Below are 19,256 nucleotides of genomic sequence, written 5' to 3'. Positions count from 1 at the left end.
TGTTGCATAACAAAACCCTTTAAAATGACATCTGATAAGTAAATACAAAAGGAATCACCTATATTTACAGCTCAGGTAATTGCAAAGTAAAGGTACAGAACACACATCCTGCAGAAGACCGTTTTGTAAGTTTTAATAACTTAAAAAATTCATTTTGTTTATTGTACAATATGTTTCTTGTGTCAAGTTTAAGATAGAGTGTATGAACTGTTTCTGGTTTAGTAGTATTTAAGTACAGAAGTGAAAAGGTCATGTCTTTTTTCATATAAAATTGGACCTAAATGTATAACTAACTGCAGTAGTTCTTAAAAACAGGTACATTATTTCTAAAATGTTTTTATCTATTGTGGAAGAGTGTAACAATCAAACCTTTCTTATTAAAAAAAACCTTTTGCTACAATCACGTGGAAAATAATTATTTTATATCATAGTCATGTATGCTTGCTATATAAACGGTAATAATGTTTTATAAAGGTCTTACTTTATTAGTATCGCTCCAAGACGCGGTGTGGACATTATACAACTTCAGAGTGTTGATCCAATGTCAGTTTTCAATTTGTAGCAAGCTATACAAACAATGACGTGTGTTAGCCACACGCTAAGAAAACAAATATATTGCATGTGAATCAAATTATTTCAAATAAGGTAAATAATATTATTTTCATTATTAAATTAATTCATACTGGTACATTTATATCAAATATTGAAATGTTCAATTCATTGAAACAACACCGAACTGTTTTCGGATTTTTGTTAACAACGACATAATAAGATATATATGTGAGGCATATCACAATCTCTTGTGAATGTTGATAATTATGATCAACTGAATATAGCGATTATGCAGAAAAAAATGTTTCCCAATGTATTTTTTACATGTACTAAATTGCAAAATATTTCAAACTCTTTCGTGATTAATAATTATGTCAGAGCAAGAGGTAAAATAAATGTAGTCTCATGCGAATGTCTTCATTTACACCTCATGATACTCTGGCTGTCTGGATGTTTCATCTAATAGTTCTACATTGCAGTTCAACAATTTAAGATAACAGGCATCAAAATAAAGGTAAAACTCGTTAAAAAAGTTTGACTAAAGAAAAATATTATGAATTTGTGCTTGAGAATGATTCATTAATATGAAAGACAGGCCATTAAAATAATATTGGTCAATAGAATGGCTGCAAATATTACGCACGGAAGAATGTGTGCCATTTATATTATGTCTACAACATTGGTCATACCGATTCACTACCCCAAAAGGTTGAATAATTGCGTTATTTTGATGTATATTTTACAAAGATGGTTTTGGCCAAATTTCTTATATACATCGATTAATACCGCAGTAACAGAAAAATGTCAACTTTAAGTAAAAATTCGGGACCTCAAGGGGGGAGTTTGAAATTCAAATTAGCATCTTAGCCTTCACTTACCGGATGTCACCATTTCGAAGTACATATTCAGTCTGTTAAAACAAACTCGATAAATGCAGATTATCTACATGGTTTTCCAAAAAAAATCTTATAAACACCATTAAATACCATACTATATGAACACAGTTAGCTTTAAGTCAATATTCGGGACCATGAGGGAGGAGTTCGGAACTTTCAAATTAGTTTTGCTAAATATCTATAAAATATTAGGAAAGTTAAAATTGTGTCAAATAAAAGCGTTGATAATAAAAGGTACAGCTGTAAAACTCCTTATATACACCCTCGGACAATTTCTGATAAATATTGAACAAATTTTATTATTGTTCGGGTTTTTAAGAAGGAGTTTGAATATTAAATGAGGAGGAAAACCGCCCTCGACGGCGGGGCTACGCAGTCAGGGGTCAAAACCAAGGCATTTAAAAACGTTGATAACACAAATGTATGAAAATTTCAGCTATATGAATATTGAATAAATTTATGGCGATTGATCGGGTTTGGAAGAAGGAGTTTGAATTTTAAATGAGTAGGGAAAACCACCCTCTAAAGTGGGACCAGTTGAAAATTTTGAACAGAGATTTAGGTCTCGAATCCAGATTTTGATAAAACCAAAAACATTAAAATAGTCTTGAGGCACTTTGAGGTGGGATATTTTAAATTTTTTTTTCAAACCATATGGGCCAGAATACTTACATTCATTGTGATGAAATGTTGAAGTGATGGAAATCGTCATCCATTAACATGGCACGCTCACTATCAACGAAATGCATCATGGATATTCTCGCTGTTTATCTCCCATGTAATATATTTATTAACGTATAAAGTGCGCGAGATTCTTCTATATTTAACTCTTTGAGATCAAACAAAAACAAAGGTAAATGATATGAAAAATGAATATAAAACTACACAAAACATGTGTTAGTCGGATAGCATTTTGAATCATATTTTTGAGTTAAAAATAATTATATGGTTGCGCAATCGTGGCAGAGTAGTCACTATGTATACAACCATGTACCCAATAACATAATTCAACGGGTCATAGTTTTCCTTTCCTCGTTTGTCAACCCCGGACTTGACTTCTTATGAGCAACTCGGCGGGTGTTTCTAGAAAAGCAGAGGACGCTTACCCTACCGGTGCACCTGGTCCATGCTCCCAGTTTTTAGTGCAGTCCGAGTTGCTCATTTGGCTTTTGTTACTTTGTTTGTATGCTTTTAGTTACTTTATGTTCTTTGTTGTGTATGTCTGTTTTCCATGTCTGGTCTTTGTCCCTGGATGACATCCTTTTGATTACCGCTATAACCTTAGTTCCCTTGATTACTCTTTCCTATATATCACATAATTATCACCATAAAACAACGTCTTTAAGTTAGAGAAAAGGCAGACACTGACAAATGATAAGTTGACACAATGTGTAGTATATGTACTCCCAGGAAATCAAATTCGAGATACTTACAAAAGCACATTAACTGACAAAGACCGTGGTGTAAGTTTGCCTAAATATTTCATGTTTAAAGTGCAAAATGTGTATCTTGTGTTAAGTAAAAATTCTAAGACAGGAACTGACATTTCTATGAAACTAAGGATAGTTTTTGAATAAATCGTTTAGATTTTAGCAATTATAAATCAAAATTTCCTTTCATTTCTTTAAATTGATATCGTTGTATTATTGTTCAAGATCTATAACGTTTTTACTACTTACAATGTGTCTTCTGGAACAGGGTTATATTGCTACAGGATTAAAGTCATCACTACAGAAGTTTTATGGTCGTCTTCATGAAATCGTGGATCCATCTGCACCATGAAAGCTGATTTTTTTCAACGTTTTATTGTTTTCCTTTCCTCTTTCGTCTACCCTTGACTTGTCTTTTTATCAGCAACTCGGTGGGTGTTTTTAGAAAACCAGAAGACGCTTACCCTACCGGTACACCTGGTCAATGCTCCCAGTTTATAGTGGAGTCCGATGTTTGTTACTTTGTATGTATTATTTTGGTTATTTTATGCTCTTTTTTAGCTTGATTGCTCTTTAAAACGATCTCGTAACGATTCATCCCAGTTTTTAGTGGAGTGCGAGTTGCTCATTTGCTTTTGTTAATTTGTATGTATAACCTTGGTTCCCTTGATTACTCTTTAGTTACTTTATGTTCTTTGTTGTGTATGTCTGGTCTTTGTCCCTGGATTACATTCTTTTGATTACCGCTATAACCTTGTTCCCTTGATTGCTCATTCAAATTTCATATAAAAAACAAACCTTCACTTCCGAAATTCAAATAGATTGTTTAGTTTGTTATTAATATTAGGGTGAAGAGTAATCAAGGGAACCAAGGTTATAGCGGTAATCAAAAGAACGCAATCCAGGGACAAAGACCAGACACGGAAAACAGACACACACAACAAAGAACATAAAGTAACTAAACTCATTCATACAAAGTAACAAAAGTGAATGAGCAACTCCGAAAAAAGGAAAAGCAAACAAAATAATAATTATAAATAAAAAACCCTCATAATTCTATGTATATTTGTCATTTCGAATACATAATGCATTATTTGTTCACTGGTAATATTGTTTTTGATATCATATACTATATTAAAATCTTGTAAAGAATACCTTTAAGTAAATGGGTTTTTGGGACGAACAAAATGCGACGAATATTTCTTCAGCCGGAGTACACCGACACGTTCGAAACATATGTAAATTTAATAATATATATTACTCCATTGACAAAGGTTCTGAATAATGAAATATTTTTCTGAATAAATTAGTCAAGACGTATTAAGACAGTAACATTTGATCTAATTGCATAAGATAACACCTGGCCAGGCAACATCTACAGGAACCACTACCAATTAATTAGCATATAAAATGTCAGGATCAACTGCTGATGCAGCTAGTCTCAAACCACGACTAGATGTCGAAGGGAATAAATTCAAACAGTTAAAAGCAGTTGAAGATGCAAAGGTATAGGATATTTGCTAAGTAAAAGGTAACTTACACATGTTTTCGGTTCCTTCAATTGTATCAAAGTAATTTTCTCAGTGATCGTATGACTTAACAATTAATATCTCAAGTGTTTAAATTATCCAGCTTTTATAAAAAATATGTTTAAAGTGAAAACAATCCAACATTAATTGTACACAAGAAATTTTCAAAACCAAAACTCAAAATCAAAATGAGAAGCCGCATCCATCGCCGAAAGGTTCTACCATGTGCAATACAAAGAATGAAGCATCATTAATAAATATGATAAATAAAATCTGATATAATTCAGGGTCGGACAAGTATGACTACTGATTTGTTGAATACCCTCGGGGGTCCTTGGTCCACCATTAATTGCATCGACCATTTAAAACATTCAACTAAAAAATGTATCAAATTATAATAAAGGATATTTAAATAAAACAGATAGCCCAATGAATATTACTTGAAGTTTTCTATCAGACCAATCGTTTGTAATCTGGTGTGTGTCTTCCTAGTATTTATGTCGTTTGGTTTTTTTTCAAAACTTATGTTCTATTTTTATCATTCAGAATACCATACAGAAGGACGTCCAGGAATTATTAAATCCGGAATCTAGTTACAAAAAGCCAACTGATGAAATATTTGCGGGAGATCGAGAAAGGAGAGATAGGAAGGATGTGAAGAGCAACAAGGAGTACAAATCTGAATATAAGAGAGAAAGGCGAAGCAAGAAACCTTCTGAAGATGATGATTCAAAATACACCAAGAAAGTAACTAGGTACACTTAGAACTGGTTATTGACTAATGAACTTTAGAGAACGATTAAATCTTACTCTCAGTTGACTTACATCTTATATCAGGGAGTAGATATCTCTATTTTCCATTCCCTAGCTTTGTGACCACAATTTTATACATGAAAATGACGATTTCAATGAAAGATGAAGAAGTTAAAGTTTTAAAAAAGTTTTCACGTAACTATATACAACTCAATACATACTTTCTTTGCGAAATTTCTGATGAATCTGCTGTAGTATAGATTTTCCTCTTTGAAAATTTTCAACATTCGAGAAAAAAAACTCACATGTCTAATTTTACTTTCGAGAGCTGTGATATGATACAAAATTTAATTGTTCTTGAAAAAGAATCGATTTACCAAATTAAAAACTATAGAAAAAGTAAAAAAAAACACGGTTCGAGCGGAAATCAAAAGAATAGTCCAGATAAAGACTGGATAGGATAGAAAAATAGATGTACACGACAAAGAACATAAATTCTTTTGAAATAATCAAGAAGTAAATAAGCAACCTGGACTCCTCTAAACACTGGGGACATGGACCAGGTGCACCGGTAGGGTAATCGTCCGCTGATTTTCTAGAAACACCCACTTATGAAATGCCACGTCCAGTGTAGATGACAGCAAAAAGGAAAACTATGACACGATGAACAAATCAGTTCCCATGGTGCAAAAGGATACACAAAAAGGATCCGCGATTTCATGATGCTGACAATAATACTTCTCTAATGATGACTTTTACCTTGTAGCAATATAACTCTGTCCCAAAAGCCTAACTTTAAGCCTAGCACAATAAAAGTAAGTCTCAGATAGTAACGGCAAGCTCTGGTATAACGTATGAGATGTGATATGAAAACTCATATGAGAAGTCATCGCTTTGTGATATAGTTTGGTCTTGAGTTTTCCTTTTCTATCGATCAATGTGGTAGATGCGGTGTTTGTAATTCCCGAAACTAGGATTGTTTAAAGATAATACGCCATCTATATTGATCAAACTGAGATCAAAGGGTCTGTCTAAACGATTTTCCTTTTTGGGATCCGATCAGCTGTAAGAGTTAAAAAAGATGTAAAAAAAATGGATACAATGCCGGCCAAAATAAAAATCACATTTTCAAATGAAAACATAAACACTTGCTGAGAATAGAATAGGGAAATCATAGTTCATTACCTTAGATGATATCTAGGAACCATAAAGAAAGCTACATGATTGAAATGTGAATTGCTCTAAATGCATTATCTGTACTACGTTTAGAATGCTAAAAATTTACTTCCAGACTGGGCCTGGAAGCCAAAAAAGAAGAGAATATTTCAGAATGGTATTCACAAGTATGTAACTTAACTGGTTATTAAATTTATTTTCCATTCTTGCGATGTTTTTTTTTTTTTTTCGAATGAAGTACCACGATATGAATAATGCTAATTCTTTTGTACCATGTTGGCAGACTTTTTTTATTTATCCATTCATTTTTATCTTTTAATCAGTAAAATATATCTTATTATCACATCCACAATTTATTTTAAGAATATCATTTTTAAAGAGATGTGCAATTGGCATATTTCCAAGTATCATTCGTAACTGTTCAAAGGTGATTCAGAAAGCTGAGCTAATAGAATACTACAATGTCAGTGGCTGTTACATACTACGTCCATGGTCTTACTCTATTTGGGAATTTATCAAAGACTTCATCGACACCGAGATCAAGAAGTTGGGTGTTGAGAACGTATACTTCCCTATGTTTGTGTCTCGTGATGCTTTGCAGAAAGAGGCAGATCATATCAAAGATTTTGCTCCTGAGGTACTTAATATAAAATAAACATTCTAAATTATTATGTTGTACATTATTGGGCTTTTCATCGTTACGATTATGTCAGTTAGAGGAAAAACTGCTTATATTGATTCAAGCTTTATATAATGGTAAACATAGTTTTTCGGGTGTATTTTTCGTTTTTTTTTCCGTTTTTGTTCTGTTTGTTTTTTGAGGGGGTTATTTCGGGATTTTTTTTTAGTGCATTATAAAAAACGTCATAGTCATACCCAAAGTCAAGTAAAACGGTGTTTCAAATGATTTTTATTTCAGTTTCAAAATTGAAATAGCATGGATAGAACATATAACATGTTTCACATAATACCTATAAGTACATAGAATCAATTGAAATATGGGAACAAAGACTTATATAGCTATAACCGACCTACAGTTGTAATATCTTCATTTTACAAGTAACATTTGGGCTCGTTTCAATTCATTCAGTATACAGAAGAAGAGAGGGGCTGGTATGCTCCTTCCTCACAACAATAAAGAATCTCAAAGTATAAGCACTTAATTTCGCCCGTGCAACACAATTGGGTAGATTTTCCTCATTAAAAAGGGGCAATGTGTTAGAGAATGTCATGATACAATTATTCTGTAATCATTGATATTTTAGATGCAATCAGATTTTTAAGGTTATTGAAAACTGCATCATAAGTTTTGATATAAATTGTTCAGTGTGTCGATGACACATATATTTCACTTACATCTAGTCAATTTAAAGTTGAATTTAAGGAGGTAGACCTAAGGTAAGCGACACAACTCTTACAAGAGTAATCAAGGGAACCAAGGTTATAGAGGTAATCAAAATAATGCAATCAAGGGACAAAGACCATATATGGAAAACACACATACAAAAAAAAGAACGAAAAGTAACTAAAATCATATATACAAAGTAACAAAAACAAATGCGCAACTCTGACTCCACTAAAAACTGGGAGCATGGACCAGGTGCACCGGTAGGGTAAGCGTCCTCTGCTTTTCTAGAAACACTCGCTGAGTTGCTCATAAAAAGTCAAGTCCGGGGTAGACAAACGAGGAAACGAAAAATATGACCCGTTGAATAAATCAATTTTCAGGCTAAAAACCACTAATTCCACTTCCCATAGGCTTCTATGCTAATTTCACAATATTCAATGGCTTCTCTGGACTTTACCTAAACTTTAACCTGCAGAGGACTATATATCAGCATGATTCTACATATGTCAGCTCACAATCCTCAGAATGGCATGTGGGGTTAGCAGACTTGCAGTGGAGTACTGGTCACCGGAAGTGAAGGGTCTATAAATAGCATGGGAAACCCCATTGTTTTCACAAGATAGGGGTATATTTAAAAATCATTATGGAGATTAGGCTTCACATCACAAGAAGCAAAATGCACCTATAAAACGTACAGAAATGTTTTTCCTTTCAGAAACTGTTTAAATTTTTTAAATAAGATGAGAACTTTTTTCACAGCACTATGAGGAACAGGGGTAATTTCTGCGTAGGACTATTTTTGCGTACGTTCCAAATGCTCAAATTGGTGGTCTGTAACCTTCATGGCGCAGATGGATACACCATAATGGTCCACGAGTTCATGATGACGACCATAAAACTTCTGTAGTGATGACTTCAATTTTGTAGCAACATAACCCTGTTCCAGAAGTCTATTTGTTAGAGTTCTAGCGCGATACAAAAAGCCTATGTTGTTTCGGCAAGCTCTGGCATAACGTATGAGTTGTGATATGAACACTCCATACGCAGGAGCTGGGGATGTTGCCACAGATGAAAGGAAAGTTGACAATTCTGAATGAAAAGTCATCACGTTTGTCGTATAGTTTGGTCAATAATTTTCCTTTACCATCGATTTCTAAGTGTAGGTCAAGATATGCCGCTGACCTCAAAGTGTCTGTAGTATCCTTTATCTCAAGTTGGGGTAGATTCGATGTATCAAATCCCCGAAATTAGAATTGTTTAAATGTAATACGTTATCTATATCGCGAGATTAAAGGATCTAGCCAAACGATATTCTTTATTTCGGATCAAATCAGCAATAAAGTTAGCCTCATAAGAGTGAAGGAATAGGTCAGCAAGTAAAGGAGCACAAATCACTGGAACGTTTGTATTCACCATTTTACATCAATCTCATGTAAGCATCAAAATATCTTGGATTGATTTCATTGTTTTAAATGAAAGCTTAATAGATTTTGACGAAATTGAATATGATACAAACGTATCATTGATTTGCAAGAGTTATATCCCGTACCCTAGGTCTACCTACTTAAATCATTTGCCTTGTAATAACTATCAAAATGTTAATTAGTGATTGCTTTTATATCCGTGGTCCATGTTGCAGACGGTCTACTATTTCAAAATTGTCTAATTACAGGTTGCTTGGGTGACAAAGTCTGGAAGGTCAGAACTAGCTGAACCGATAGCTATACGTCCAACCAGTGAAACTGTGATGTATCCATCATATGCGAAATGGATCAAATCTCACCGTGACCTACCGATTAAATTCAATCAATGGTGTAATATTGTCGTAAGAAATTTATTATAAATCGTGTAAATTGTTATATATATATATATATATATATATATATATATATATATATATATATATATATATATATATATATATATATATATATATATGGGTATTTTTGAGACCTATCTATACGTTTACATATCTTCCCTGTATCAATTTGATCCGATGGAGCAGTGTAGCGAATAGAGTCGTCACATTCTGAGACGTATTACTCAGATCATAGTAAATGATTTTTTCTTCTTCTTTTCTCCATTGTAATTACAATGCTATTTTGAAAACTGATTCTTTTCTACGGTGTGAATATTCACCAACATGTAAGTTTGGTTAATACTGCTCGTAACTCTTGTTACGATACTTCTTAATTTCCTTTGTGTTCCTTGACTGAGGTCGCTTTGGCGTTCACGGCTGGTCTTGCAAACGTACTTCAACTTATTGGTTCTACTTTTTCTTTAAAGATCCGTTCAAGAAAAAAAACTAGGTATTTAGAAATGAATTTAAAAAAAAACATTACGTCTTACATGTCCAGACCATTCAGTTAATTTAAAGATAATGTAAAAATGTACTTTTTTGTATATCTTTATGTTACTAATAAATTTGTCTTTGTTCGGCATTCCAATGGGAGCAAATTGTGCTCCTCTACTGCTGACCTATTCCTTCGTTCTTATGAGGCTGATTTTATAGCTGATCTGATCCGAAAGAAGACATATCGTTTAGCTAGATCCTCTAATCTCAGTTTCCGCTATATAGACGACGTATTATCTTTAAACAATCCTAATTTTGGGGATTTGATATATCGCATCTACCACAAAGAACTTGAGTTAAAGGATACTACAGACACTGTGAAGTCAGCCTCATATCTTGACCTACACTTCAAAAAATCGATAATAAACTATTTACCAAACATTACGACAAACGTGACGACATTTAATTCAAAATTGTCAACTTTCCTTTCATCTGTGGCAACATCCCTTCAACACCTGCGTACGGAGTATTCATACCACAACTCATACATTATGCCAGAGCTTGCCGAGACTACGCAGACTTTTTGTATCGCGCTAGAATTCTAACAAATAGTCTTCTGGAGCAGGGTTATGTTGCTACAAAATTGAAGTCATCACTACAAACGTTTTATGGCCGTCATCATGAACTCGTGGATCGTTATGGTGTATCCATCTGCGCCATGAAAACTGACTTGTTCAGCGTGTCATATGTTTCCTTTCCTCTTTCGTCTACCCCGGACGTGACTTTTTATGAGCAACTCGTCGAGTGTTTCTAGAAAAGCAGAGGACGCTTACCCTACCGGTGCACCTGGTCCATGCTCCCAGTATTTAGTGGAGTCCGAGTTGCTCATTTCCTTTTGTTACTTTGTATATATGATTTTAGTTACTCTATGTTCTTTAATATGTATGTCTGTTTTCCATGTCTGGTCTTTGTTCCTGGATTACATTCATTTGATTACCGCTATAACCTTGGTTCACTTGATTACTCTTTCAGAGATGGGAGTTTAAGCATCCGCAGCCTTTTTTAAGAACGAGAGAATTTCTGTGGCAAGAAGGCCACACAGCTTGGTCAAACCAAAAAGATGCTGAAGAAGAGGTACATTTGTAATATATAAGTTCAATTATACATTGTTCTTATCAATGCTGAAAAAATGTGTAAGTGGTTTAATAAAGTGTAATGAAGTAATGAATATATTTGCATAGCGTTTATTTTCTTACATTAAAGAGAACGATGTGGAACATATTTTGTATTTCTTTTAAATGTGAACTTTATTTTCTTAGGTTTACACAATTCTTGAACTGTATGCTAGAGTATATGAGGAGCTTTTAGCTATACCAGTTTTTAAAGGCAGGAAAACTGAGAAAGAAAAATTTTCTGGTAGTGGTTTTACTGCTACTATTGAAGCCTACATACCTGCATGTGGAAGAGCTGTACAGGTAATACTATTATGAAATAGAAAAATAGATCATGATTAAAGTTATATTGATAATTGACAATAAATAAATCAATATACTTGAATACTTACGATTAATGTGCCAAGTAATTATCCGTTCGGTCTGTGGTTTGACTCTCTGAAACTCAATATATATATCCCATTAGACTTCTACGCAGCTCAAGTAGTCTCCTTTTCCTTTTTCATTATTCGAATACAAAATTGGAAATTACCATAGGGAACATCTCAAAGGTGTTTTTCACCAATGATATAGTTTTATATTCTAACAAACCATTAAACATCTTTTGAGGAACAATTGTAAGAAGGAGTTCGGGAGGGTCCAAGGGCTCATTTCAACATTCGTTTCCTTCTTTGCCATTTTAGGACACACAGAGTTGGGAATGGTCGCAATCGACTCGGGAGGGGTCAGAGATCTTATTTCAATATTCATTTTCTTTTTTCAACATTCATCCTATTCGCCATTTAGATGGCACAGAGTTGTGAATGTTCACAATCGACTCGGGAGGGTCTGAGATCTCATTTCAACATTCATTTCCCTTTTCAACATTCATTTCCTTAAAGAGGACTATTAATGCAGCTTTAACGAAAGCTAAATTGTATAGCCTAGTTGTCCGAGTGGTCTAAAGCGTTGGAATTAGTGCAGGCGGTGATGCCATAGATGGCAGAGAACAGATACGGTTCGAATCTCGCTGAGAGAGCGACCAAATTTTCATCGCAAATTTGCAAACTTGCATCGATTCTACAGTTAGGATTGAACAACGATACCGATAAAAATGTAAATACACTGTAATGAAACATAAAATGAGCAAAAGTTTCTCTCAACTTCTCCCTAGTTGTCCCTCTCTTCTTAAACAAAATGATTGTGTAGGAAAGTAAATGGTATGTGAACACAATTCTCTACCTAGTCAGGTAAATACCTGTGACGAATTAAAGTTGATCGACAATAAACACATATCTTGAACATTCTGTTATAGAGACAAACATTTTGTGCTGATCTTGAATTTTGTGTAAAAATATTAAACTAAAAATATTTATATACACTGTGATGAAAAGAATCTATACAAACAGGAAGGACTTAATGTTTTTATTTATTCCGTGTTGATGTAAAACACGGAGTTCTTCTATCCAAAGTACCTCGAGCTCCCGCTTCACTCTCTGTAGATCGTTCCATATCGTGTTTTTTTCCACGATTATAATTTGCATTTAGTTGAAGTCATCGAGGCAGTGGTTTGGTAATTTGAAGTGTTGACTCACAGGGAGTAAAAACTGTGTCAGTTTAAGCGCCTGTGAAAAGGCTGCTTGGGTTCACCAACATATTGGAAGCCATAGAGTGAGACAGACGACAGTGAAGTAAATATATCACAATAAGCGCTCTTGCAGTGCACGTTACAAAATATTTTGTAGGGTTTCCCCGTGACCGTGCTGATGAATAATTACGAGTGGTGCATTTACACCTTTTGTCACCACAGCAGCGACTCTCGCCTAGATCTAAGTTTGGTTTACATATTTCAGCCCTGTATATGCAAGTTTTGACACTTCAGTTTCTGAGCCTACCTACTGGATACTGGTTATCACAGACTCTTAAAACCAGTTTGCGCTTTAGGTCAAGATGACGAAAAACGTTCATTTCTTCCACTTCCGCTTGTCAACATATGTATAGATGGTATTAATTTGGCCAACATTCTTCATCATGAAATCGTCACGAGCACTTTCCGCCGTATTTCAAAGACAAATCCATACCGATTACTTTATATTATCAAACTTCACCTATTTCATCCACAGGACCTTATGATTGAGGACTTCATCATTGGTCGTTATCATGAACTCGTGTATCGCTGTGGTGAATCCATCTGTAACAATGAGAACCGATTTGTTCGTCGTATGATATTTTTTTCTGTTTTCTCTTTCGTCTACTCTGGACGTGACACAACTCGGCGGATGTTTCCAAAATAGGAGAGGACGATTACCAGACCGATGCACCTGGTCCATGTTCCCAGTTTTAGTGGAATCCGGGATACTCAATTACTTTCGTTTAATTGTACTTGATATTTTGGACATTTCATGTTCTCTGTTGTGTGTGTCTATTTATCCTGTCTAGTATTGATACTTGGAATACATTGTATATTCTTTTGATTTCCGCTTGCATCTTGGTTTCCTTCATTACTAACAAAATGAATGAAATATTTTCGTTTTACTATATATATTATTATTATTGTTTAGTTTTGCTTCAACCATTTGAAGACATATGTGAATATGATTGTTTTTACTCAATAAGGCAGTAGTAATTTTTCAAAACTAAATGGAATTCTGATCTACAATTACGAGTTGTTATGCTATTATAGCCTTACATTCCTATAATGACTTAGGGAGCTACAGCCCATTATTTAGGCCAGATTTTCTCGAAAGTGTTTGGTGTAGTATTTGAGGACCCAGATACACAGGAGAAGAAATATGTGTTCCAGAACTCATGGGGAATTACCACACGGACCATTGGGGTGATGTGTATGATCCATGGTGACAACATGGGACTTGTATTGCCACCAAGAGTTGCTTGTGTTCAGGTATGATAATCGTTAATCATGGAATTTTATGGTTGAGTACTTAAAGAGCATATATTTTTTTTCAAATACATTAGAGAAATCATGACAAATATAATGAAAATATAATGCAATCTTCTTGCATATATAATCACAAAAGTGTGAACAGAATTAACAAAGAAATTTAATTATGATTTATCCAACTACCCTTTTTCAGTACAACAAAGTCCAAGTGTACTGTTTCGAAATCTCGAACTACAAAATTATGACACAAAAAATCTGCACTGTATTTTACAACAATGCCAAATAAATAGATTTATGTATTAATTGCATAGGATGGGAAATCTTATCGAAATGTGGATTTGTTTAGCTTAATGTTTAATTTCAAGTCTTTTTGATTCGAGGTTATAATTGTTCCATGTGGTATAACAGCCATTTTGCCTGATGAAGATATTGCTGCACTCATGAACAAGTGTACTGAGTTTAAAGATATGTTAGTAGCTGGAGGAATCAGAGCTAGAACTGATCTTAGAGACAATTATTCTCCGGGATGGAAGTTTAACCATTGGGAACTGAAGGTAAGTAGCATGTGGTGGGACTCAGATAAAATGTTAATGTTAGGGACAATTACTCTCCTGGATGGAAGTTTAACCACTTGGGACTGAAGGTAATTTGTTGTAAAAAATATAGAACAAAAACTAATCTTCTGAGGGACAATTTCCAATGAGAAAGCTAATCAATATCGTATTGATTATATATTATTTAATAGGAAGGGAAGGATATTTTATGGTCGTTTGGCGTTGCAGATCGAATATGATATATACACTATAATATTTAAAGTCTGTGTCTGTAATTTTCACAAATGAATAGAGAACAAATAAAACATTAACAAGACGTAAATTTACTATCAAGACATGAACAACCCTTCATGTTGTACTATTGGAGATGAGTAGTGATGTGAAAAACTATTCAAATAAAATGCTTAAATCAGGACCTGTGTAAACGGTTCACGTCCTACCGAGAGTTTTCCGGCGTGAAGATAATTACAAATTAAGAAAAGATGAAATATTGTTCCATCTATTATAAAAAAAATATGGTTATGTAACTGAAGAATGTCTGCAGTGGAATTATTGGTATGAATGAATATGTGACTATAAGGCGAAGAAGGTGTTTAATTCATTCTTCTATAAAAAATGAATATATATTGTTATATATTTAATGCATATGATTTAGTTTCTGTTTTGTAACTGGCTTGGATGTAACTACATGCGGTTTTCGCATAGTTTAATCACGTTGGGTTCAGATGAAAGAAAATTAAAATTCATATTTTCGAAATATTGTATTTATTTTAGTGTCAGCATTCTTGTATCAGTATTTTGTAAAACTGATATTGATTTATTCAGAACTGCATCAGAAAAAAACATCAAAACAAAACAGAAAAGAGGCTGCCTTGTCATGAATATTCTGTTTCTAATGGTGAATGTTTTTGATTTATTAGAATTTATATCTTATTTTTTTTCTGTGAAAAATCAAGAAAGTGCAGCATTGTTGTTTGAAACAAAATTGATAAAACTGAACAACTTATTTTGGCAATTAAATCAAAAACAATATCATAAGACTAAATTCGATACAAACAAATATAAAAAAAAATCTGCATTGAACTTTAAATTTAAAAAAAAAATTATCTTTGCCATTACTGAACGGGGTATTTTTTGGTTTTATCAAACAGTGCCTTGTGGAACATTTTATGATTAATCTGCATTTGGTCATTTTGTTTATAAAAAAAAAGGCGAATACCTTTGCTGAATTTTAAAGGAACGTTTCAACCATTGGATTAACTGGGAATAACTTTTTTAAAAGCCCTTTAAAATCTTCGAAGAACACATTACTGAATCATTTTTGTGAAATTGGTGATGTTGTATGCCTAACAGATTTTTATGGAAGAGTTTTGATATTTTTATCTCTTTAGGGCGTACCAATCAGAGTAGAATTAGGACCACGAGACATCAAGAACAACCAGTTTGTATCTGTTAGACGAGACACTGGGGAGAAATTGGTGGTTAAAAATGAAGATTCTGTCAGTCAATTGAAATCCTTATTAGATAAAATACAAGAAAATATATATGCAAAGTATGTACTATTCATCTATACTCTACAACTGCACTTAAAAGTGTAAGCCTCTATAAGAATCAGATAGTGTGCAAAACATGATATGGAATAATCGACCACTTTGGTAGTGTACATTGAATATTTGAACCATTTGAATCAAGGAAAAAAATCAATAATATTTTGAAAAAAAATAGTTATAGTTCCATCGACATGCACTGCGAAATCAGCATTGCACTTTTCTAACATGTTAATGATAAATTTCTAAACCTCTTCAATGGTGCAGATATATTCAGACCTTATTTTTTTTCATTGTCAGACTTTCAAACGACAAGGGCTGTAGACATTTGGCTTCTGAACAATTGTATGGATGAAATCGTACCATACAACACAATGTAAGTTAAGGTCCAAAATGATTAAATGGGGCAATACTCAAAACATTAAGGTTGTCTGTAGTTGATTCGGTGGGTTGTGGCCCATAATGGTTTACGGTATTTTAATCAAGTTAAAATATTTGATTGATATTGTATTATACTACAAACGAAAGATAATGGTTGATATTAGGGAATGGCCCTAACCGCTTATGATTTAAAAAAAATAAGAATGTAGCGAGTTTGTTTTATCTTTTTACAGAGCGAAGTCGGATCTAGATGAGCACATGTCATTATCACATGATTGGATAGATTTCTGTGAAAGTTTAGACAAAAAGATGGTCATCCAAGCTCCGTTCTGTGGAATGGTTGAATGTGAGGACAAAATAAAGGAGGACAGTACTAGGTAAACCTCTGCAAGGGTATTGTTTTCCTGGTTTTTATTATTTAATTCATACCTTACTAAGCCATAGACGCGTATTAACACATATGAAGGTCTAATTTGTTTACAATATATGACAATTCAAAGTTTTTGTTGTCTTAAGTAAATAAAACTCCATATTATCATTTTATTTAAAGGAGGAAAGGAATAATATCCTAACCCGAATTAAGATTAAATATACTTTTCACCATGAACTTGTCAGACCATGATGGTACACTAAATTTCAATTTAAATAAAATAATAACATTGTATTATGCAATATGAACTTCATACGTGCTTTAATTTAAAGATGCCATTTCTATATCAATTTCTTAAATATATTATTATTTTTTTTTTAATATTTATCAAATTAACAGACAACTGTAAATGTTACAATTTGTATATTTGTAGGACTAAAGCATAACTATACTTGATAATCTCATTTTCTGTTTTGTGAAATTATAATTTGTTGTATTTACAATATGATGCTATCAATGATGTCCATCGGTTTCAGAACTTGCTCAATGGACAGGTTCTCGTGAATATCCCTTTTTCTTCAATCGCAGCTTTGACATTTTGAAGTTCCTACTTTTGACCTCCCTTGGTCAATCGGCTAGTATAGTGAGCTAGCATTGTAATGTAGCCTGACCAAAATGGATTTTTTTCATATTTACATTATTATGACTATTGTTCAATATTGAGCAACCTTCAACATTTTATGCTATGAAAAATGTTTGAAGATGGTACTATTTTTTTTTTGCATTGGTATGTATATGCACCTTTGGAAAAATTGTTGGTTAATGTGAATTGGCATGGCTCTTTTAATATGTCTATTTCTATGTTTGAAACAAATGAATTAAACACAGCAAGTTGAAAGTGAGACCATAAACTGCCACAAATATGAATGGTCGCGGCCCGTAGAACATTCAATATGTTGTGTTTCAAAACATTTTTACCGATTAATTTTTGATATTGAGTATATCCTGAAATAATTTTAACCCTATTTGATATTGATGGGTCTTCTTTTCTTTTACAGGAATGCTGTACTTGAAGAAGGGGTCCCTTCCACTGGTGCTAAAGGGCTTTGTATACCATTTAAACAGCCTCAGAATCTGACAGAAGATGCTAAATGTATACACCCGGACTGCAACGTTAAGCCAAGATATTACACAATGTTTGGAAGAAGTTTCTAATATTTTTACTTGACATTTTGATGTAAAAATTATCTATTGGTAGAAACACTTATTACAAAGAATACATAATTTTGTTCTTTTTGTGTGTTATTAATGTACTGACAATCAATCGGTTCATAGAAATACTTAGTCTACTTTATGCAATACATTTAATATTCTAGGTCCAGGAGAGGACAATTTAATTGAAGTTTTTAGGCGGAGATCACATGAGAACTTAAAGTAAACATGCAATAATGACGTATTCGGGTATCTCATTGAGTCATTTCCTTCAAGTGTACGGGTATCCAATGTCCTTAAATGGTAGAAATCTCGATCTGATAAAATATCGCATTCATGGAAATACTACTTTATGCAATGTACTAGTATTTAATTTAATCTTCTAATCCAAAAAAATGTACTCAAACTTATATTTAAACACGTGAGAACAACTTATAGTGAACATGCGATAATGACGTACTGGGGAATCTCTTTGACTTGATTGGCAGCTGGGTCATTTACATGTACATGTATCCAATGTCTTTAATTAGTAGAACCCATGAGCGGATGAAATATCGTACTTATGGAAATACTACTTTATGCAGTTCATTAAAAATATTTTAGGTCAAGAAGAAGACAATATGAAAATTGTTAGACGGAGATCTCATTTCAAAATGTACCCAAACTTTTGTTTAAAAACTTGACCTGACTGGTAGCTGGATCATACGGTCATTCCCTTCACTTGAACATGTATCCAATGTCCTTAAATAGTAGTTCTTCAGCTGGTAAATTATTGTATTCATGGAAGAGTTATCACGAAACTTAGATTCTCACGGAAATCAAAAGAATGTAATCCATGGACAAAGACCAGACATGAAAAACAGACACACGCAACACAGAACATTATTTAACCAAAATAATACATACAAAGTAAGAAAAGTAAATGGGCAACTCGGACTCCACTAAAAACTGGGAGCATGGACCAGGTGCATCGGTTGGGTAAGCATCGTCTGCTTTCCTAGAAACACCCGCCGAGTTGCTCATAAAAAATTCAAGTCCAGGGTGAATGAAAGAGAAATGGAAAACTATGTTGAATAAATCAGTTTTCATGGTGCAAACCGATACACAGTGACGACCATAAAACTTGTGTAGTGATGACTTCAATCTTGTAGCAACATTACCC

The 19,256-nt window shown here is 33.5% G+C and overlaps 1 protein-coding gene across 6 annotated transcripts; it reads left to right on the top strand.

Annotated features, from left to right (window-relative positions):
• Positions 1 to 37: 37 nt before the first annotated feature.
• Positions 38 to 18,176, top strand: LOC148624943 (bifunctional glutamate/proline--tRNA ligase-like). 6 transcript variants are annotated; one of them, XM_088568087.1, is made up of 14 exons: positions 77 to 125; positions 1,032 to 1,066; positions 4,232 to 4,384; positions 4,954 to 5,162; positions 6,452 to 6,503; positions 6,764 to 6,973; positions 9,357 to 9,509; positions 11,010 to 11,111; positions 11,297 to 11,452; positions 13,836 to 14,030; positions 14,411 to 14,584; positions 15,976 to 16,136; positions 16,746 to 16,889; positions 17,941 to 18,176. In XM_088568087.1, exons 3-14 carry the CDS (start codon positions 4,289 to 4,291, stop codon positions 18,095 to 18,097), a joined length of 1,809 nt encoding a protein of 602 aa, XP_088424213.1. In that variant the 5' UTR covers positions 77 to 125; positions 1,032 to 1,066; positions 4,232 to 4,288; the 3' UTR covers positions 18,098 to 18,176. The 6 variants fall into 6 exon arrangements, 4 of the variants coding, with proteins under 4 accessions (XP_088424211.1, XP_088424214.1, XP_088424213.1 ...); XM_088568086.1 differs by lacking the exon at positions 1,032 to 1,066 and adding an exon at positions 3,303 to 3,402 and having other exon boundaries at positions 94 to 125; XR_015919805.1 differs by lacking the exons at positions 1,032 to 1,066; positions 17,941 to 18,176 and adding an exon at positions 15,410 to 15,482 and having other exon boundaries at positions 38 to 125; positions 16,746 to 16,884.
• The last annotated feature ends 1,080 nt before the right edge of the window (positions 18,177 to 19,256 follow it).

The sequence above is a fragment of the Perna viridis genome, chromosome 2 (genome assembly GCF_037379345.1).
Source record: "Perna viridis isolate PV_CMFRI_1.1 ecotype Kerala chromosome 2, ASM3737934v1, whole genome shotgun sequence".
In the NCBI taxonomy this organism is placed as follows: domain Eukaryota; kingdom Metazoa; phylum Mollusca; class Bivalvia; order Mytilida; family Mytilidae; genus Perna; species Perna viridis.
The sequence above is the reverse complement of the archived record's forward strand: the minus strand, read 5'-3'. Positions and strand labels throughout refer to the sequence as shown.

Excerpts from the sequence above, each read along its gene's own strand:
- LOC148624943 (XM_088568085.1), top strand. The coding sequence starts at position 4,289 with ATGTCAGGATCAACTGCTGATGCAGCTAGTCTCAAACCACGACTAGAT. Across the intron at positions 6,504-6,763 it reads TTTCAGAATGGTATTCACAA|GTGATTCAGAAAGCTGAGCT; the intron begins GTATGTAACTTA and ends AACTGTTCAAAG. Across the intron at positions 11,453-13,835 it reads CATGTGGAAGAGCTGTACAG|GGAGCTACAGCCCATTATTT; the intron begins GTAATACTATTA and ends ATAATGACTTAG.